A 22,625-nucleotide genomic window follows, 5' to 3' on the forward strand; every position below is an offset into this window, starting at 1 on the left:
TAGAAAGAAAAAAGAAAAGTTCAGAAAGATTTATAGGGTCACTTGCTGCTACTCGTTTTTTTTTCTCTTGACCAATTATTTGGTGCATTCTAATTTTTTACTTATGAAAAGCTCTTATGTAAAATCGGGTTATCTATATACATAATTGTGTGTAGAAATAGATTATTTCTCAATTTAAATGATAGGAGTTCAGGAAAACATTCTATAATGTTCATTACTTAATCAACCCAAGTCTGTCTGTCCATTTTACAAGTGGCAATAGGGACTGGGAAAAAACTAATCTATTCATATATCATGGATATAGACACTTGTAAACTAGGGTTAGCCTATAGGAAATTGCTTAAAAATTTAATAAGCTCTAGGGTTTAATTTTTCCTTATTGACTTAAAGATGAATTGCACTTACTTAAAGTGGGAAATCAGTGCGAAAAAAGCAATGACTGAGAAGTGCTATAAAAATGTATCTGTCCTTGAGAGTTGGAACAAATATTCATGGGCAAAGGAATCTGTATGTTGTGCTTTCAGGTGTGCAAGTTTATCCATTTAACTCAATGTTAAGGCTTATAATTTCATCATGACAACCTTAAGTATGTTTGAAAACAAATGTATATAGATATCTCCATCTATTTTTTAATCACAACTTCCACATGTTTCTGTTAAAGCAGATCTTAATGTGATTTTGTTTAATAGAGCATAAGTTTTAGCATGTATAACTTTATTATGTCAGTACCGTGGACTCTCAGCCAAAAATTTAGTATTTGACTCCAAAGTAGAAACCTGATTTCGGTACACTGAGTTTTAAAGATGGACAAAAATCTGGTGATGTTCACCTTAAAAAGTAAAAGTAGATGAGGCCTCTCAGCCCCTTCTGAGGCATTACGTTACTTTCCCAGAGTTACACTTTTAATTCTTCTGATTAATTTGATGAATTTATCGGTAATTTATCTGATTCAGCATTATGAAACAGTATTATCAGGTATTGTGCAATAAAATGCTAGAAAATGCCAGGGGCTTTAGATGAATCATTTAATCTTTTTTGATAATGGGGCCAAAGTAGATAATCACTTACACTGTATATCCTCCAGCTATAAAATGTCATGGTTACTGAATGTGAAATTTGGGAAGCATCTCATTTTCCAGAACTCTAAAGTAGCATCTCAGCAGTTTCACTCTGCTTCTTTTGTGGTTTCAAATTTTGGTTCTTGTACTTCAGCAAGCACCTTCACATTTCTGATATCCTAGGATCCAAAGGGAAAATGTAAAATAAAAGACAGTGGGAAAAGAAAGCTTACCGCAGAAAGGGGAAAGCTTCCTTTCTGTTCTTGAAGCCCCACAATGTCACATCCTCTAACTCTGGCCGTTTAGTGTAAACTCCAGGAGGTAAAGATAGAAGAGGACAGATTTGATGGCTTTGTCTTTTTATTTCTCTATTTCTGCTTGTCACAAGGACACCAGGGGGTGAAAATGTATATTAGACAGCAGTGGGAATAAAAGCACAAATTCGGAATGGGCCCATTTTGAAAGTTTTGAAAATTTTATTCACTCAGAAATAAATCAGACTTCATATGAATTTCAATAAAAATTATAATATAACATATATATAATGAAAAAGTAAGCACAAGTATTTTATCATGTCATGACTAATATGACAGACTGAGTCAAGTGATTAAATGAATGAACACAAAAAAGTTATTTCTATTGGATAAAATAATGACAATTATTCTCAGTATGAAACTTTCATTGAAGGTTGAAGAAAAAATGAAGAAATGCAGAAATAAGAAAACGGAAGTGTCAAGAAACGTACATGCTGATGACAGTGACAATTATAATGACGATGTTGATGAATTAATTCACAAAATAAAGAACAGAAAACCTGATAATCATCAATTTCCCGAGGAGGAGAATGACAAGTTTGATAGGTAATCCTGTAGCAATTTAACAGCAGATCATTGTTAATTGTACTATAAAATGAATTCTAATTTGGGTTAATATCTATGATTAACAAATTTTATACTTTTATGAGGAATATTCTGCCTTGCCTGGTAATCATAAAATGCAAATTAAGAAGCAATGAGATACGGTCTTTCCAATCATATTGATGTTTTATTTAAAAAATAGACAAATATGAAGAAAGACATGCTCTTATACACTGTTGCTAAATGAAATTAGTAAATCTTTATTGAAGGGTAGTTCAGTAGCAAGCATCAAAATTTTAAATATGTCATTTCGTTAACCTGATAGCTTTACTTCTGGGTCTAGATTCTACAGGAAAATATGAGTTTACACATACACACAAGCAGTTAAGGTCATTAATTGTATATTTGTTACATATATGATATACAGTATATCTTGTATATCATATATATAAAATGCAATAGGCCAACATATATATGTGTGTGTATATAGTTATTTCTTTATATGAAATTGTTGCATGCATACATATGTATGGTAAGAACTTTCATTATAGCATTGTCATATCAAAATGTTTGAGATTGCGTAAAAGTCTATTAATTAAAGGAAATAAATAGTCATACCCATAAAATAATGTACTACGCAACCCTCTTATAAAAATGAAGTTCCATTTATAGTGTAGTGATTATTTCACCAGTAAAGTATCTTTAAAGCATTTGGTTTGATAACACATCTTGTATTAGTCTATTTTCATACTGCTGTAAAGACATTACCTGACACTGGATAATTTATAAACGAAAGAAGTTTAATTGACTCACAGTTCCTCCTGGCTGGGGAAGCCTCAGGAAATTTACAATCATGGCAGAAGGCAAAGGAGAAGCAAGCACCTTCTTCACAAGGTGGTAGGAGAGAGTGAGAGCAAGGAAGTGCCACACTTTAAAAACATTAGCTCTTGTGAGAACCCACTCACTATCACAAGAACAGCATGGGGGAAACAGCCTCCATGATCAAGTCACCTCCCACCAGGTCTCTCTTCTGACAGGTAGGGATTATGATTTGAGATGAGATTTTGGTGGGGACACAGCACCAAACCATATTATTCCACCCCTGGCCCGTTTCGAATCTCATGTCCTTTTCACATTTCAAAACCAATACTGCCTTCCCAACAGTGCCCCCAACGTCTTAACTCAGTCAAGCATTAACCCAAAAGTCCAAGTTCAATGTCTCATCCGAGACAAGGATGTGAGACTGTGAAATCAAAAACTAGTTAGTTAGTTCTAAGATACAGTGGGGGTACATGCATTGGGTAAATGTTCCCATTCCAAACGGGAGAAATTAGCCAAAACAAAGGTGCCATGGGCCCCATGCAAGTCTGAAATTCTACTTGGCGGTCATTAAATCTTAAAGCTCCTAAATGATCTCCTTTGACTCTATGTCTCACATCCAGGGCACACTGATGCAAAATGTGGGCTCCCATGGCCTTGGGCAGCTCTGCCCCTCTGGCTCTGCAGGGTTCAGCCCTTGTGGCTGCTTTCATGGTCTGATGAGTGCCTGCAGCTTTTCCAGGTGCACAGTATGAGCTGTCAGAGGATCTACCTTTTTGGGGGTCTGGAAGATGGTGGCCGTCTTCTCACAGCTCTTTGAGGCAGTGCCCCATTGGGAACTCTTTGTGGGGGCTCCAACTCCACATTTCCCTTCTGCACTGCCCTAGCAGAGGTTCTTCATGAGGGCTCTGCCCCTGCAGCAGACTTTTGCTTGGACATCTAGGCATTTCCATACATCCTCTGAAGTCTAGGCAAAGGTTCCCAAACCTCACCTCTTGTGTTCTGTGCACCTGTAGGCCTACCACCACATGGATGCTGCCAAGGCATGGGGTTTTCACTCTCTAAAGCAACAGCCTGAGCTGTGCCTTGGCCCTTTTTATCATGGCTGGAGCTGGACCAGCTGGGATGCAGGGTGCCATGTCCCAGGTCTGCACAGTGCAGCGGGGCCCTGGTCCCAACTCAAGAAACCATTTTTTCCTCTAAGGCCTCTGTGCCTGTGATGGGAGGGACTTCTGGGAAGATTTTTGACATGCCCTGGAGACATTTTCCCCATTGTCTTGGCTATTAACGCTCAGCTCCTTGTTAACTTATGAAAGTTTCTGCAGGAGGCTTGAATTTCTCCCCAGATCCTTTTTTCTTTTCTATGACATAGTCAGGCGTCAAAGTTTCCAAACATTTATGGTTGCTTCCCCTTTAAACATAAGTTCCAATTCCAAACCATCTTTGTGACCACATGAATGCTTTTCAGAATAAGCTAGGTTACATCTTGAATGCTTTTCTGCTTAGAAATCTCTTTTGCCAGATACTTAAATCATCTCTCTCAAGTTTAAAGTTTTACAGATCTCTAGGGCAGGGGCAAAATGCCACTAGTCTCTTTGCTAGAGTATAGCATGAGTGACCTTTACTTTAGTTCTCAATAACCTCCTCATCTTCATCTGAGACCATGTCAGCCTGGACCTCATTGTCCGTATCACTGTCAGCATTTTGGTCAAAACCATTCAGCAAGTCGCTAGGAAATTCCCAACTTTTCCATCTTCCTGTCATCTTCTGAGCCTTCAAAACTGTTAACCTCTGTGCGTTACCTACTTCCAGTCTCTTCCACGTTTTCAGGTTGTCTTTATAGTAGTACCCCACTCTGCAAGTACCAATTCTCTTAAGCAAATTTTGTCAGAATACAATACTGTATGATCTTAATACTTATAGTGTTTACTGAGTTAGAAAAGGAAGCTACATGCTACATTGGCACTTTACTTTGTTACCAACAGAATCGTTAGTTATAAAATTGTTGTTTTTCTCAATGCAAAAGTGCTCAAATATTGGACCTTTATAATAATCTGAATATTGCCAAGGGATTGCACATGGGGATCCATATTTTATATAAATATTTACAATATTGCTAAACATTATCGAAGTATATCAAAGGACCTTTGATCTACCAAGCCAAGAGTTGGCCAACTTTTTATGTAAAGAACCAGATAGTAACAATTTTAGGCTTTATGGACCAGAGGGTCTGTGTTGTTGTAGTCCAACATCTTTCATAGACAATAAATGAATAGGTGTCACTCTGTCACTCAATAAATGAATTGCTGTCATTCAATAAATGAATAGATTTCATTGTCATTCAATAAAAGAACAGGTTTCACTGTTACAAAAAAAAAAAACCACAAACTGGTAGTAGGCTGAATTTGGCACACACTATTAATTTGCTGACCTGTGTGCTTAAAACCAAGGTGCTGCCAATACAGTGTATTTCCTGTTCAGAGGCACTCTCAATGCATGTCATTACTCTTCCTTTGAAAAGTATGCACCACACCGTATTTTTCAATAGTGACTTCATATTGTATAATTTACAAAAATTAAGTTTCAAAATAAGCTATTTTTGCATTGTCACTTTTTATTCTTGTTACAGAATTGAGTGTTTTAGTATGACTAATTGCTTTGTGTATTTGATGAGTATAAAATGTCTCAGAGTTGGGTGAGTTTTCTCAAGTAAGAAATACTGTCCTCGAAATGATTAGTCTTTCTGTGGTCTTTATAAGCATGAGCAAAATGATAATCATTTTCATATAATCTAGAAATGCTTAAGGGGACTTCTAGTTCTATGATTTTATGGCTTTATTCATTTATACCATTGTCTGGCTTATAAAAATGCCATATGTATATAATTTTTAAAATGCTTAAGGTGTTAAAACATACTATGTAATCATTATAAAAGGATTGGGAAATACAGCTGAACAAGAAGAAAATTAGGTCATCCACGATAATGCCACTTATGTATGATGTCCTTGTAATTGAGCCGTCTGTACTCATGGACTCAACCTTCCCTTCTATTCACTCTTGAACTCACTGCCGTAACTTTCACTCTCATCGCTCCTCCAAAATTGTTATTCTTAAGCTTGTCATTTTTTCACTGTAATACATCTAGACATAATTTCTTAGATCTCATTTTATTTAACCTGTCAGCAATATTTGACCCCATGGAGAACTTTCTCCACCATATCACTTTGTTCACTTGGCTTTCAGAATGTCACTCACTCACCTAGATTTTCCTCCTGCCTTTCTAGTTGTTTTAGTTGTGACATTAGGTTGTTAACTTGAGATCTTTCTTTTTGATGTGGGCATTTAGCTTCATCCCTGTGATGCAAGGTTGTTTCAGCATGTGCAAATCAATAGGCCAGGCACAGTGGATCACGCCTGTAATCCCAGCACTTTGGGAGGCTGAGGTGGGCGGATCATGAGGTCAGGAGATCGAGACCATCCTGACTAACACGATGAAACCCTGTCTCTACTAAAAATACAAAGAATTAGCCAGACGTGGTGGCACACACCTGTAGTCTCAGCTACTCAGGAGGCTGAGGCAGGAGAATCGCTTGAACCCGGGATTTCTGTTTATTATTGAGATAATCACATCTCAATAGATTCAGAATTGTCTTTTGATGAAATTCAACATTCATGTTAAAAACTCTCAACTAGTTATTGAACTAACATACCTCAAAATAATAAGAGCCATATATGACAAACCCACAGCAAACGTCATACTGAATGAGCAAAAGCTGGAAGCGGTCTCCTTGAAAAGTGGCAGTAGACAAAGATGCCCTCTCTCACCACTTCTTTTCAACGTAGTATTGTAAGTTCTGGCCAGGGTAATCCATCAAGAGAAAGAAATAACAGGCATCCAAATAGGAAGAGAGGATGTCAAACTATCTTAGTTTGAAGATGACATGATCCTATACCTAGAAAACCACATAGTGTGAGCCCAAAATCTTCTTAAGCTGATACAACTTGAGGAAAGTCTCAGGATACAAAATCAATGTGCAAAAATTACTACCATTCCCATAGACCAGCAATAGTGAAGAGCCAAACCAAAAATGAACTCTTAAAATTGCCACCAAAACAACAACATAAAAACCTAGGAATATAGCTAAGTAGAGAGAGGAAAGATCTCTACAAAGAGAACTACAAAACACTGCTCAAAGATAGAGTTTGAGACCAGCCTGGCCAACATGGTGAAACCCCATCTCTACTAAAAATACAAAAATTAGCCGGGTGTGGTGGCAGGCGCCTGTAATCTCAGTTACTCGGGAGGCTGAGGCAAGAGAGTTGCTGGAACCCTGGAGGCAGAGGTTGCAGTGAGCAGAGATCATGCCATTGCACTTCAGCCCAGGCCAACAACAGCAAGGCTCCATCTCAAAAAAACAAACAAAAAAGTCATACTGCCCAAAGCATTTCGTAGACTCAATGCTGTTCCTATTAAACTACCATTGACGTTCTTTACAGAACTACAAGAAACTATTTTAAAATTCATAGGGAACCAGAAAAGGGTGTGAATAGCCAAGGCAGTCCTCAGCAAAAAGAACAAAGCTGGAGGAATCACACTACCTGACTTCAAACTATACTACAGAGTTACAGAAACCAAACAACATGGCACTGGTCCAAAAACAGACACATGGACCAGTTGAACAGAATAGAGAACCCAGAAATATGACCACACACCTGCAACTCTCTGATCTTCAACAAACCTGAGAAAAAGCAACAAGGACAGGACCGTATTTAATAAATGGTGCTGGGATACCTGGCTAGCCATAGGCAGGGGATTGAAATTTCACCCTTTCCTTACACCATAAACAAAAATCACCTCAAGATGGATTAAAGATTTAACTGTAAAACCAAAAACTATAAAAACCCAGGAAGACAATCTAGGCAATACCATTCTGGACATAGGCACCAGCAAAGATTTCATCATGAAGATGCCAAAGCAATTGCAACAAAAGCAAAAATTGACAAATGGAATCTAATTAAACTAAGGAGCTTCTGCACAGCAAAAGAAACTGTCATCAGACTGAACAGACGACCTCCACAAGGGAAGATGTTTTTGCAAACTATGCATCTGGCGAAGGTCTGATATCTAACATCTGTAAGAAACTTAAATACAAGAGAAAACCCCATAAAAAGTGGGCAAAGGACATGAATAGATACTTTTCTTTTTTTCTTTTTCTTTTAGTCTGGCTCTGTGTCCCAGGCTGGAGTGCAGTGCCGTGATCTCGGCTCACTGCAACCTCCCCATCCCAGGTTCAAGTGATTTTCATGCCTCAGCCTGCTGAGTAACTGGGACTACAGGCATGGCCTACCACACCCTGCTAATTTTTGTATTTTTAGCAGAGATGGGTTTTTGCCATGTTGGTCAGGCTGGTCTTGAACTCCTGACTTCAGGTAATCTGCCCACCTTGGCCTCCCAAAGTGCTGGGATTACAGATGTCAGCTGCTGCCCCAGGCCAAGGACAGATACTTTTCAAAAGAAGACATACACAAGATCAACAAACATGGAAAAAAAGCTCAACTTCACTGATCGTTAGAGAAATGCAAATCATAACCGCTATTAACATGCCATCCAATACCAGTAAGCATGGCTATTATTAAAAAGTCCAGGCCGGGCATGGTGGCTCACGCCTGTAATCCCACCACTTTGGGAGGCCGAGGCAGATGAATCACGAGGTCAGGAGTTTGAGACCAGCCTGACCAATATGGTGAAACATCGTCTCTACTAAAAATACAAAAATTAACCTGGCGTGGTGGCACTCACCTATAATCCCTGCTACACAGGAGGCTAAGGCAGGAGAATTGCCTGCACCTGGGAGGCGGAGGTTGCAGTGAGCCAAGATCACGCCACTGCACTCCAGCCTGGGTGACAGACTGAGACTCCGTCTCAAAAAAAAAGTACAAAAATAACAGATGCTGGTGAGGTTGTACAGAAAAAGGAATGTGTATATGCTGTTGGTGGGAGTGTATATTATTAGTTCAGCCATTGTGGAAAACTGTGTGGCATTTCCTCAAAGACAGAAGTACCATTCAACCTAGCAATCTTATTACTGGGTATATACCCAAAGGAATATAAATTATTCTGTTATAAAGACTCATGCATGTGTTCATTGCAGTACTATTCACAATAGCAAAGACCTGGAATCAAAGTAAATGCCTATCACTCATAGACTGGATATAGAAAATGTGGTACGTATATACCAGGAAATATTAGGTAGCCATAAAAAATGAGATCATGTCATTTGCTGGAACATGGATGGATCTGGTGGCCATTATCCTTAGCAATTTAACACAGTAAAAGAAAACCAAATACCACATGTTCTCTCTCAAAAATGAGAGCCAAATGGTGAGAACACATAGACACATTGATAGGAGCAAAACACACTGGCACCTTTTGGAAGGTGGAGAGTGGAGGATGCGTGGAGGGAAAGGATCAGGAAGAATAACTAATGAGTACTAGGCTTAATACGTGTGTGATGAAATAATCTGCAACAAACTGCTGTGACACAAGTTTACATACATAACAAACCCGCAGTTGTACCATTGAACTTAAAAAAAATTTCAAGGTTAAAATCTTATTTTTAAAATATTGCAAGATTCAGAAATTATTACTTATATTCAGAAATGGAAAGATAATATGAATTCATCTGCTATCATATTACTTGAAAATAAATATTACTTTCATAGCATATTGTGAAACACGTGTTTTGGAGCCAGAGTTCTTGGGTTTGAATGCTTAGTCTGCTATTGAACAGTTTTACGTGTTTGGGCAAGTTATGTGGCCTTTCTGTGCCTAGTTTCTTTCTTTATAAAATATCTAGTATGTTACCTACTTTACAGAATTGCTGGGAGGGTTTAAATGACTTAAATACATGTACAGTGTTTAGAATAGTGCATAGTACTTGCACAGTATGTCCCCAAAAGGCTAGCTAATGTTATCATTAAAAAAGGGATTCTGTTACATAAGTAATATTTACCAAATAGGTTTTAGTACCAGTAAAACTGTGTTTGTATTGAAAAGGGCGATGAGAGAAAACCCCAAGATACATATTTTTCTATCAAATACTGCAAATAACATGTTTTTTTCTGTCTTTGATTATCAGAAAGCTTGATTTAAACTTAATTTTTTGATACTAGTATATTTCATTTGTCCTATAGTGCTACCATTTCCATTTATAGTTTTTCCCCTTGTAAAAAAAATTGTATTTTGCATCACCTGTAAAAACATTACCTGTAAACATTGTAAATAAGAGAAACTACAAACACAGAGGTTTTACATAAAAAAGTTTTAGATATTCTTTGTATTTTACATATTTACTATTTGCCTGATCAGAATTTTTTGTTTTTTTTTAATTTAGGCTTGCAAGGAAAACCTTTAATGAAAAGAGCAAGGTATTGTAAAAGTAAATTGTCAAGAATGTCGTTGAAAATACCTTAAAGAAGATCATGGTAAAAAACAGAAAATCTTTTGCTGTAAAGACATTGACTTTGATAAAGCAGCGGTAACCATTCATAAAAGCGCCCTTTTAACCAAAGTCAGTTATTTTAAGAAGTACCTGTGTTTTTGCTCATGTAAAAAGATGGATAATTCCCACTGATGTGTATTTAGTATACGCTATAAATATTTTGAGGGCATTTTGAAACAGTTTTATTTATTTTATAGGTTAAAAGCCAAATATATTTCAGGGATGACCTTAATGACATAACTGAGTCATCTGAAAAAACCTCAGAGGATGATGAGTTGCCTTACTCTGATGATAAGAATTTTATGTTACTCATTGAACAACGTGGAATGGACTGTAAAGGTAGGACCAATGCATGAATATAAGGCTCTTTCCCTATCCTATAGTAATGTATGCACATATTGCTTAGCACTGTACCATAGAACACTGATGTGTTATAGGGATGTTCATCTCGGAAATATGCTTCTTGTGAACATAGAATGAGAACTACTCTATCTTGTATACTCTTAGCCAAAGAGCTGTGATCATTCCACTGTACCTTTCTCAGTGTGAATGACACTCCCAATCTATTTGTTGACTCTGCTTCTCTTCTATGCCTTTACCCAGGGTCAGGTTGTCATTATCTCGTACCTGGAATACTGTGATAACCTTATAACTCTTTTCCCTACTGCCCCACCTTCCAAAACCATGGTCTATTCTGCAATCATAATTATATACATTTTTAAAATTCACATCTGATCATGTTACCTGCTTGCTTAACACCCAACTGCCACTTGTCATTGCTATAAGGTAAAGATGACAATGCTCTAGCTTTATACTGCTTCATTTCATACCCCTGTTTCTCTCTGTCTCACAGCCAGTGCCCCAGGTGTTTGCTCCTACAATCAGTAGCTTCAGTGAGGTATAACTGATACATGTTAAAGTGCACATATGTAAAATGTATAGTTTGATAAGTTTTGACAGATACATACACGTGTGAAACTGTCACCATAATCAAGATAGTTATCCATAACCCACAAAAGTGTCCTATGCCGCTTTGTGTCCCCTTTTTAGAAAAAGCTGCCAAATTGTTTTCAAAAAAAGTGTACCATTTCTATCTGATCAGCACAACAGGACAGTTGCGGTTACTGTGTTGTCACACTAAGTATTGCAGTATTTATTTGTAGCCATTCTTATGGGTGTGGTTAATATGCATGATCCTAATGACTAAACATGTTCACCTCATATACATAAACTTTGTTTCATGCACAAAATTATTAAAAGTATTTTTTTTTAATTATCATCTGTCTTTGTCAAATAGTATTTTGTGTTTAGACTTGGGTCCTATCACCAAGATATCTCATTATGTAGATGCAAATATTCCAGAATCCAAAACCTGAAACACTTCTGGTCCCAAGCATTTTTAATAAGGGGTATTCATCCTGTACCAGTGGCCAAGTGTTTTGGTTACTGTTGATGTATGATAATTGTTGAAGCTGATTTTTCTGTTCTTCGTTGTGTTTTGCCTATGCTAGATTTTGCATTTCCACATGAACTTTAGAATCAGCTTGTCAATTTAAAAGAAATTTAGAATCACCTCGTCATTTAAAAATGTCCAACAAGTGCTGGCTTGTTGGACATTAGGTTAGAATTGTGTTGCATTTATAGATAATTTATGGAGAATGGACATCTTAACAATAATGAATCTTCCTACTCTTTAAAAAAATGGATGTCTGCATTTATGTAAGTCATATTTAATTTTTCAGTAATATTTTGTAGTTTTTAGTGTATACATCTTTCTATAGTTTATCAGATTTATCTCTGTTTCAGTTTTTGTTGTAGTTGTAAATCATATGCTTAAAGATTTAATCTGATTGTTTATCATGAGTGTATGGAAATACAGTTGATTTTTGTATGTTGGTTTTGCATACTTCAATCTTACTGAACTCACTTATTAGTCCTGGTACTAATACTACTCACTTATTAATTCTTGGTAGATTTGATCAGATTTTCTACATAGACCAAAGATTTTCAAACCTTTTCTTTCTCAAAGTACCTTCTTATTAAAGACTTGTGGCAAAAGGGGTCTCTGTTGTAGCTGATAGACTCTGCCATTGTAATATGAGAGCAGCCATAGACAACCTGTACAATTAATGAACACAGCTGTGCTCATTGACGAAGACAAGAAGCTGGCCCACAGGTTAGAGTTTACCCAAACCTATTGTGTGGTCATGGTTGTGTACAAAGACAGTTTTATTTATTTTTTCAACTGGGATGACTTTTATTTCTTTTTCTTGCCTGACTGCGCTAGCTAGAATCTTCAGAACAATGCTGCATAAAAGCAGTGAAAGCAGACATTCCTATGTTGTTCTTCATCTTCTGGAGAACATATTCAGTTTTTCACCATGATACATGTTAGCTGTAGGTTCATCATAGATGTTCTTTATCATGCTGAAGAAGGTCCCTGGATTCTTATTTTGCTGAGACTTTTTCATTTTTACAAAATCAGAAATGAGTGTTGAATTGTATCAAATGCCTCTATCTGTCGAGATGATTCTGTGGATCTACTGTTTTCCGTTGTTAATCTGGCAAATAACAATGATGTTTGAATGTTAAGCCAACCCTGCAGTCCTGGGAAAAAAACCCATTTGTTTATGATGCATTGTCCTTTTATTATACTGTTGGATTCAATTTGCTAAATAAGTTATGATAAAGTCTTTATTGGTTTATTATAAAGACTTTATTTTTATTTATTTGGCCAGTTTTATGTTCACAGCAAAATTGAGAGGAAGGTACAGAGATTTTTCAAATACCTTCTACCTGCACACATATGTAGCCTCCCTCCGTATCAGTAACCCTCCCCATAGTGGTACAGTTGCTATAATGGATGAGCCTACATTGGCACATCAGAATCACCTGCAGCCCGTAGTGTGCATTGTACACTGGTGCTATATACATCGTATGGGTTTGGTCTTAAGGTACACTGACATGTATGCGTGTCATATACATTATTTTCACCTCCCTAAAAGTCCTCAGTACTCTGTCTGTGTATCCTTTCCTGGTGTCCCTCATCCTCTGGCAGCCACTGATCTTTTTACCATATCCATAGTTTTACATTGTCCAGAAAGTCATATAGTTGGAATCATACAGAAAGTAGCCTTTTTAAGCCGGGCACGGTGGCTCACGCCTGTAATCCCAGCACTTTTGGGAGGCCGAGATGGGTGGATCACCTGAGGTCAGGAGTTCAAGACCAGCCTGGCCAACATGGCGAAACCCTGTCTCTACTAAAAATACAAAAAGTAGCCGGGTGTGGTGGCAGGCGCCTGTAATCTCAGCTACTCAGGAGGCTGAAGCAGGAGAATTGCTTGAAGCTGGGAGGCAGAGGTTGCAGTTAGCCAAGCTTGCGTCATCGCACTCCAGTCTGGGAGACAGAGTAAGGCTCTGTCTTAAAAAAAAAAAAAGAAAGTAGCCTTTTTAGGTTGGCTTGTTTGACTTGGTAATATGCATGTATGGTTCCTTCATGTATTTTCATGGTTTGATTTGTCATATCTTTTTAGCATGGAGTAATATTCCATTGTTTGGCTGTTTAACCACAGTTTATTCATTCACGTATTGGAGGATGTCTTGGTTGTTTCACAAATTGGTTCAATTTTTACATTCATGCTCATGAGGGCGTTTTTTTTATTGGTAATACCATTGTCTGGTTTTGGTTCAGGGCAATGGTAACATTAAAGAGTGAGTTGGGATGTACTCTTTTTTGTTTCTTTTTTGAGAGTCAGTGTTGAATTGTTTATTTCTTCTGAAAATGTTTAGTGGAGTTCACTGCCATAGCTAGTTGAGTTTGAATTTCTTTTGCTAGGACAGTCCTCAGCTATGACTGAAGTTTGTTTTTTAGATTTAGGGCAATTCAGGTTATTTATTCCTTCTTGGTTGAGATTTAGTAATTTTCCCTTTTAAGGAATTTGTTAATTTTATCTATTTTCTCATGTTTACACATAAAAATTATAATGTCACCTTGGTTTTTTTTTGTATCTGTACGGTCTATAATCATGTGACATTACTCATTTCTGAAATTAGTGATTTGTGTCTTCTCTTCTTCCTGATCAGCCAGGGTAAATAGAGATTTCTAACATTTATCAATCTCCCAAAGTGTTTGGTGTTGCTGATCTTCCTTTTTTTTTTTTTTTTCCTGAAACCAGTAGTATAACAAAATACCATAGACTGGGTAGCTTATAAACAGTAGAAAATGATTTCTTACAGTTCTGGAGTCTGCAGAGTCCAAGGTCAAGGTGCTGTCAAATTTGCTGTGTGGTAAGGAACCTTCCTGGATCATACATGTGTTCTTTTTCTCTGTGTCCTCACATGGCAGAAGGGGCGGAGGAGCTCTCGGGGGTGTCTTGTGTAAGAACACTAATCCCATTCATGAGGGCTTGGCTCTCATGATATGACTACCTCTAAAAATCCGCCCTTGTGATTAGGTTTCAGCATATAAACTTTTGAGAACACAAACATTCAGACCACAGCAGGTGGTTTTGTTTTTTATCCCTCTGCTTGCTTTGGGTTTAATTCTCTGATTTTATTTTATTATTTATGTATTCATTTATTTATTTTCATTTTCTTAAGGTAGAAGTCAGGGTTATTGATTTGAGATTCTTCTAATATTGACATTTAGTGCTAAAAATTTGTATTTAAGTGAAGTTGTTGCTGCATTCTACAAACCCTGATATGTTATTTTTTCATTTTGATTCAGTTCAAAATATTTTCTTTTTTCATCATCTCTTTGAACCAGCATTATTTAGATGTGTATTTCTTAGTTTTCATGTATTTGAGTATTTCTTAGCATTATTTTTGTTATTGGTTTCTAATATCATTGATTTGTGGTCATGATATGTACTTTGTATGACTTACATTCTTTTTACTTAATCTTTTTAATGAGATTTATTGTATGGCCTAAAATATTGTCTGTTTTGGTAAGTGTTCCATAGGTACTTGAAAGGCATGGTGTTGTTTAAGTCTGCTCTATTCTTGCTAATTTTCTGCCTCCTTGTTCTATCACTTCCTGAGTAAAGGGTATCGAGACTTCAGATTACTTAGAAATTGTCTATTTCTTTTTATAGTTCTATCTACTTTGGCCTCATGTATTTTGAATTTCTTATGTTATTAGGGGCATAAACATTTAGGACTATTATATCTTCTTGATTAACTGAAACTTTTATCATTATGACATGATCTTATTTATTGCTGGAAATTGTTTTGCTATGAAATCTACTTTGATATTAATTGAACCATTTCTTCTCAGTAGTCTTCTGTCAAGTGTTAGCATGTATCTTTTTCTATTCTTGCAGCCGATTTGTGTCTTTACATTTACCGTACATTTCTTATAGACAGCATGTAATTGGGTATTGCTTTCTTATCGAATCTGGCAGTCTGCATTTTAATTGAGGCTTGTAGACCAGTTTCATTTATAATGTGATATTCAATATAGTTAAGTTGGTCTGTCATTGTGCTGTTTGATTGCTGTTAGTCTCGCTGTTATTTGTTCCCCTTCTTTTTCTGCTTTCCTTTAATCAGCTATTTTCTGTGATTTAATTTCATATTTCTTTTTTGGTTTATTATATATAACTCTCTGTTTGCTATCTCAGTGGTTTATTTAGGATTTATAGTATATAATTTTAACCTATCACAGTCTACCTTCAAGTAATGTTATACCACATCATAGATGGTATAAGAAAATGACAATGGTACACTTTTATCTTTTTGTCCCAGGCAGTTCCTTCCTGGATCTATGGGAATATGGATTTTGCCAAGTTTAGAATGTTTTTGGCCAATTATTTTTCAATTTTCTTTTCTGACTTTGTTCCTTTCTATTTGGGGATTTATATATTAGTAGCTTGAAGGTTTCTCGTAGCTCATCATGACAAATTTACCATTGTGATCTGTGTTTATTTTCCTCCACTGTAGTTTTACCTCTGACATTGTAATTTACATTTCTGCAAGTGTGGTTTGATTTTTAAAGAAATACCTTTCATGCCTCCACTTACTGTCTCGAGCTTTGTTTGGGGTACAGTGATTTACTTATAAACAGAATTCTTTTTGTTCTTGCTTTTAGATTTTGAGTAATTTGCCACTCCCGAGGCAAGAGTTTTCAGATTATTTATTGTCCTGTGAAGTATGAGTGTTTTGGGCCTGGCTCTTGGGATTGGACCCTCTTCTGGGCACTTTGTGAACAGCAGGCTTGGTTTCTCATCTTTTTCTATCGTGTTACCCCACCGCTCACCACCCCTTGGTCTTAGGAAGTTTCCTAGCACACATCCATTTTTTTCAGTATTCCACCAAATACTTTAGAGGGGACCTCTGCAGATCTCCAGGGTTTGTTTCCTCTGCTGCTTTCTCCTCTCCAGTGTTCTGTCCTGTGATTTCTCTCTGCTTTTGTTTTATCGGATTCTTAGCGTCACCACCCCAGCTCAGGGAATCTATGTCAGATTTTCTCGCTTTGTCATGGCCTGGAAGCTCTGTCAACAAAAGCAGCTCTGTCAACAAAAAGGCCTACATTTGTTTCCTGTGTTTTAGTGATGACCGTCTTTATTATCTGAAGACCACTGTGTTGAAAATCATTTTTTAATATATTTTGTCTGTTGTTTTTTTTTTTTTTTTTTTTTTTTTTTTTTTTTTTTTTTTGAGACGGAGTTTCGCTCTGTCGCCCAGACTGGAGTGCAGTGGCGCCATCTCGGCTCACTGCAAGCTCCGCCTCCCGGGTTCACGCCATTCTCCTGCCTCAGCCTCTCCGAGTAGCTGGGATTACAGGCGCCCGCCACCGCGCCCGGCTAATTTTTTGTATTTTTAGTAGAGACGGGGGTTTCACCGTGTTAGCCAGGATGGTCTCGATCTCCTGACCTCGTGATCCACCCGCCTCGGCCTCCCAAAGTGCTGGGATTACAGGCGTGAGCCACCGCGCCCGGCCCTTGTCTGTTGTTTTTGGTTGTTTCGGGTAAGGAGGAAAATCAGCACCTGTTGCTCCCTCTTGGCTGGAAGCAGATTGCTGCAGAGCTCCAGCGCCTGCAGCAGACTAGCCAGAGTGCTTTGCTTCCTCCTTGGCTCAACTGCTTCCTTCTCATTTTTTATTTCTCAGTGTATCCTTCTCTTCCTCAGGGAAATCTTCCCTGAGCCAAGTAAAGGTCATATTCTCTTATGTGACTAAAACAACTGTGTATTCTTATAGCTTCTATCTGAATTTGTAATTGTCACATTTTTGTCTGTGTTCTTTACTACACTTGAAGCTAAACAAGATCAGATGTGTTGTCTGTTTTATCTGAAGAGCTTTCCAAAATATTTTCCACATTGCAAGCACTTAATTTGTACATGTTCATTCGGTGTATGAATGAGTGCCATGTTGAAATGCATAGTCCTTTGTATTTAAAAACCTACTCATGTATTTTATCTCTATTTTGTTTTCTCCCGGTGACAGATTTTGTTAGCCTGTTGAAAATCAAGAATGCAACAGCTTCATGTGAAAGATCAATAGAGGATAAAAAATGTTACTGTGAACGACTTAAAGTAAAATTTCAAAAAATGAAAAATAATATTATCGTACTACAAAAGGTACTATCTGAAACAGACAAAACCAAATCACAGTTAGAGCATCAGAATCTTGAAAGGAAGAAAAAGCTCTGTAATTTGAGGTATCACATTCTAGTTTTAAAGAAATATTTGAACTATTTATACTAAGGATATGTAGGATAATTTTTGTAATAGCTGACTTACTTTTTAATAGAGAAAAAAACCTCCTAAAATTGTGGAACGTGAAATTTTTGGGTTAAAAATCACAAGTTCTTAATTGTGAATACTTCTCTAATAATTGCATATTCCTTTAAATCATTATTTTAATGGCTATATAGAATTCCACCCTATGGAAATTTCATTATTTAATAAATTGAAATTGGGGGTTTTAATTTTTTGTATTAATGCTGTAAGAAACATCTTACATATCCATAGTTTTCTACATTTCTATTTCTTTGGACAAATTTTTCAAAATAGAGCTATCTGGTTAGAGTAGAGGAGCTTTTTACAACAGATCTTTGATTAATATTACTAAGTTGTTCTTAAGAAAGTTTACAATTTATAATTTGAGTATGAAATGTATACTTTTCTCCACCCACAGTAATTATTTTTAAAATTAACCAGTTGTTTTTTTTTTGTCCTTTTGAGACAGAGTCTTGCGCTGTCACCCAGATTGGAGTGCAGCAGTGAAATCTCGGCTCACTGCAGCCTCTGCTTCCAGGTTCAAGCGATTCTTGTGCCGCAGCCTCCCAAGTAGCTGGGATTACAGGCATACGTCACCATGCCTTTCTAATTTCTGTTTTTTTTTTTTTTTTTTTTTAAGTAGAGATGAGGTTTTGCCATTTTGGCCAGACTGGTCTGAAACTCCTGACCGCCACTTATCTGCTGGCTTTGGCCTCCCAAAGTTCTGGGATTACAGTGTGAGCAAACACGCCTGGCCCGGTTTTAATATGCAGCGAATGTAAAGTAAAATGGAAAGTGATTACTGATTAGCTTAGTGAACATCTGTCTCTGCTACAGAGTTTAAATTAATTCAAACTTCTATGCGGAAGGCAGATATTATTCTTTGTTGTTTAAATATTAGATCTTGTCTTGTTTCAGAATGGATTTTAAAATTGTTTGTAAAATACATACTAATCAATAGAATAAGTCAAAAGTGTTACCAGAAAAAGAAACGTAAAACGTATGGGGTAACATCTTAGATTCCTTAGCTTAGTCTTGGATTATTGTCATCTGGAGATACATGTTGCAAGAAGGCATCTGAAGGTGCTGTCTTACAATGTAAATCATGTTTAGGGATACCTGCAGTATTTCATGAAGATGAAAATTTATTTCTAGTGAAGGTATCAACTTGTTTATAAAAAATAACTTTTTGTAAATTAGCTAACTCTAAATGATTCACCCTGACTGAGGAGTAATTATTATTTTCTGAAGAAAAGGTAATTTTTAACTTGTAACTTTACCTAATAATTTTCAACATCCTTTTCCATAATATTTACTAGAATTACTAGTAACAGAAGCTAATCAATTAGCAGGATGTTCATTCCTTACTACCTTTCAATTTATATGTCTTCTTTGGAAGACATCGAAGTAAGAAATTAACATGAAAACTAGAAAGAAAAAATATTCAAGAACATGGACACTTTATTAGGATAATAAACCAGCATGTGAGTGTTTTGTTTTTAAAGGATTTTAAGATAAGTATATTTAACTACAGATTTATCTTACAAGAAGAAGAAGAAGAAAGAATAAAGGCTGAAGAGTTGTTTGAAAAAGATACAGAAGAGTTAAAAATAATGGAAGAGCAATATGTGACACAAACTGAAGTGAAACAACTTAAACTGACTCTCAGATCATTGGAAGTGGAATTGAAGACTGTAAGAAGTAACTCAAATCAGGTAAATTAATGTTTGGTAAAATTTTACATTTCTAATTTTATTTTATTAATATTACTTAGAATATCCCTTTGACTTTATATATGTGATTTAGTTCTAAAACAAACCACAAATTTTATTTCATCTTAAAAATAAATGATACTTATAGCTACAATTATTTATTATAAGTTTTGGCTTCAAAGTTATATTTTATTTCAGCTCAAAGACCTTTGGAAAACAATAATATCCCATAATATATATACTTAGTGATATTTTGTTGGTAAGTAATTTGTTCCTAGTGACATAGTTCAGTGTAGTTTTCCCTATTTTGCATTAATTATGGTTTCAAACATTGTGAAAAGGAAATAAAAGTTATCATAAGAGTACATAATCTCAGGATTTCCTAAGAAGAGCTTTATAAATTTCATCTTCTTTGGTGTTTTGAAAGAAAAGGTTTCTACTGTATTTGCATATCTACCCCATGGAAGTAACTGTGATCTGGTGGAGGAGCACTAGAAGCAGAGTCAGAGGACCTAGGAAAAATCCAGCAGCTTGCTTCTATTTTTAACCTTTCCCTGCAGAATTGTGATAACTAAATGAATTTATTGATGTATGCATACAAAAGTGCTTACTACAATGCCTAGATCTGTCATTTATCAATACATGTCATTGTTAAAACTGACTCTAAAAGTGTAAGAAAAGTAGAATTATCTATAAAATATTCACAGGAAAAAGAAACTTAAGGAATTTGGAAAATTTCATCTGTCCAGATATCTGCAGAGCTAAGGCTCTTACCATAGGGAAAGTAAAGGTTAGACGTTAGTGTGTAAACCCAGTTTCTAAATGTAATCATAGTTATTAATCATTTATGTTTTTGGGTTTGTTGAAATTCAGTAAAAGCCTTTTTTTAAAAAAATCAGATTCTTAAAGAATTTCTAGTGGTTTCTTTTTTTTTTGCTTTCATAGATTCATTGTCTTCAAATACGTTTTTGAACTTTTGAGAATTTACGCTCTAAAAGGGTTGAGGTTTTGATTCAACTTTTTCTTTCCAGTTGGATATCCAGATGGCAACTCTTTCATTGTATAAATGTACAGGTTATTACTTATTTAGTTTCAGAAGAAATCATAATATGTCATTTTATTGGGTGCTAGTTGAAAGTTTTCTTTGTTTTATTTAGAATTCTCATACTCATGGAAAAGAAAGAGACCTGTGGCAGGAAAATCACTTGATTCGGGATGAAATTGCCAGACTTGGGCTGGAAATTGACACAATAAAACATCAGAACCAGGAAACTAAAAATAAATATTTCAAAAATATTGAAATTATAAAGGAAAACAACGAAGACCTTGAAAAGACTCTAAAGCTGGATGAGGAAACATTAACAAAAACAATAACCCAGTATAGTAAAGAGCTTAATGTTCTGATGGATGAGAATACAATGCTCAATTTTGAGCTAGAGAAGGAAAAACAAAGCAAGTCAAGACTGGAAGCAGAAATGGAATCATACCGTTGTGGACTGGCTGCTGCCCTATGTGATCATGATCAATGTCAGTCATCAAAAAGAGACCTACAGCTTGCTTTCCAGAGCACAGTGAATGAATGGTGTCATTTACTAGAAAATAGGTATTCTCACATTCAGATTCTTTCTCAGCAACTTTCTAAAGCTGAGAGTACATCCAGTGGCCTGGAAACTGAGCTCCGTTATGAAAGAGAGGCTCTCAAAGAAAAGACGTTGGGTATAGAACACCTGCAAGGAGTCCTAAGCCAAACACAGTGTCGATTGAAGGACATTGAACACATGTACCAAAATGACCAACGAATTTGGGAGAAATACGTGAGAAAGCAGCAATCTGTAGAGGATGGACTATTTCAACTACAAAGCCAAAATCTGTTAATTCAACAGCAATGTAATGATGCTCACAAGAAAGCTGACAATTGGGAAAAAACAATAATTAATATCCAAGCCAAATGTGAAGATACCAAATGTGAAGATACTGTAGAAGAACTTCAAGCTGACTGTAGAAAGCTAGAAGAGAACAATAAGAGGTTGATGAAGGAATGCACTCTTTTAAAAGAAAGACAATGCCAATATGAAAAAGAGAAAGAAGAAGGAGAAGTAAGTATCAATATTCATACCTAAAGTGTTATTTTGAAATTGATTCAATTAATTAGATTACTTTGACAGTTAATTCCAGATTTCCCAGATGAACTACAGTGTATTTCCTATTTTATAATTATTCTTCCTCAATAGCTTTTAATGTATCTTAGTTGGTATAATTTTATTTTTATTCATGTCAATTTGACTTAAATCTGAAAATAATTCAGTCTCAAATTATATATTGATACAACCATTCCATTCTTTAAAGACATCTTTCTTACATTATAATATGGGGAAAATGTGGTAAATGTTGGCCAAACCATATTTGATTTAATCTTCCCACTGGCATTTATAACTTACTTTCAATTTTTCAGTCAAAAATATGGTCGTAATTTTTATTCCAAGGCTCAATGACTCTCATTTGGATATAAGGTTGTCCAGTACAAAGATCAGCTTAGCTGTCTGTGATTTATTAGTTTCACATTGGATCCTCATTTTTAGACTAACGAGGGGTGGTAGGAACAGTGGGAGTAGGGAAGAGAGACAGCAGCTGGGGTCAGGGAGGGAAGTGGAAGCCAGGTTAACTAGAGCCTCTAAGGCCATTGGAATGTTAGTTTTCTTCTGAGAGGGAAATCTATTGGAAGGATTTGAGCTGGTGACTGAATATGTGAGGAACTCTGAGGTTGATTTGAGCTGCTTCTTATAAAAAAGAGGGAAAACATTGCAGTGTAAAATTCACTGCCACCAGTCCCACCCACATACCTGTTTCTTTTTGAGACCTCAGAAGGTTTTTAAACATTGCACATTCATCAGTGCGCTGAATCTGTTGTATGAGTAACACAGCACCAGTTTGGCACAAAGATAACACCTTCTTTATCCTTAA

General features: G+C 36.2%; 1 protein-coding gene across 6 annotated transcripts in view; it reads left to right on the top strand.

Annotated features, from left to right (window-relative positions):
* LOC129460667 (ankyrin repeat domain-containing protein 62) overlaps positions 1 to 22,625 on the top strand; it is a 94,543-nt gene that overhangs the window by 12,355 nt on the left and 59,563 nt on the right. For all 6 annotated transcript variants that reach the window (XR_010121349.1, XR_010121351.1, XR_010121350.1 and 3 more), the window contains exons 8-13: positions 1,746 to 1,918; positions 10,129 to 10,162; positions 10,434 to 10,575; positions 17,678 to 17,891; positions 19,487 to 19,667; positions 20,822 to 21,760. Coding sequence is in view for 2 of the 6 variants with exons in the window: in XM_063641381.1 (XP_063497451.1) it covers positions 1,746 to 1,918; positions 10,129 to 10,162; positions 10,434 to 10,575; positions 17,678 to 17,891; positions 19,487 to 19,667; positions 20,822 to 21,760 (1,683 nt within the window). In the remaining 4 variants the exon portion in view is untranslated. The remainder of the gene's footprint in view (positions 1 to 1,745; positions 1,919 to 10,128; positions 10,163 to 10,433; positions 10,576 to 17,677; positions 17,892 to 19,486; positions 19,668 to 20,821; positions 21,761 to 22,625) is intronic.

The sequence above is a fragment of the Symphalangus syndactylus genome, chromosome 1 (assembly GCF_028878055.3).
Source record: "Symphalangus syndactylus isolate Jambi chromosome 1, NHGRI_mSymSyn1-v2.1_pri, whole genome shotgun sequence".
Classification (NCBI taxonomy): Eukaryota; Metazoa; Chordata; class Mammalia; order Primates; family Hylobatidae; genus Symphalangus; species Symphalangus syndactylus.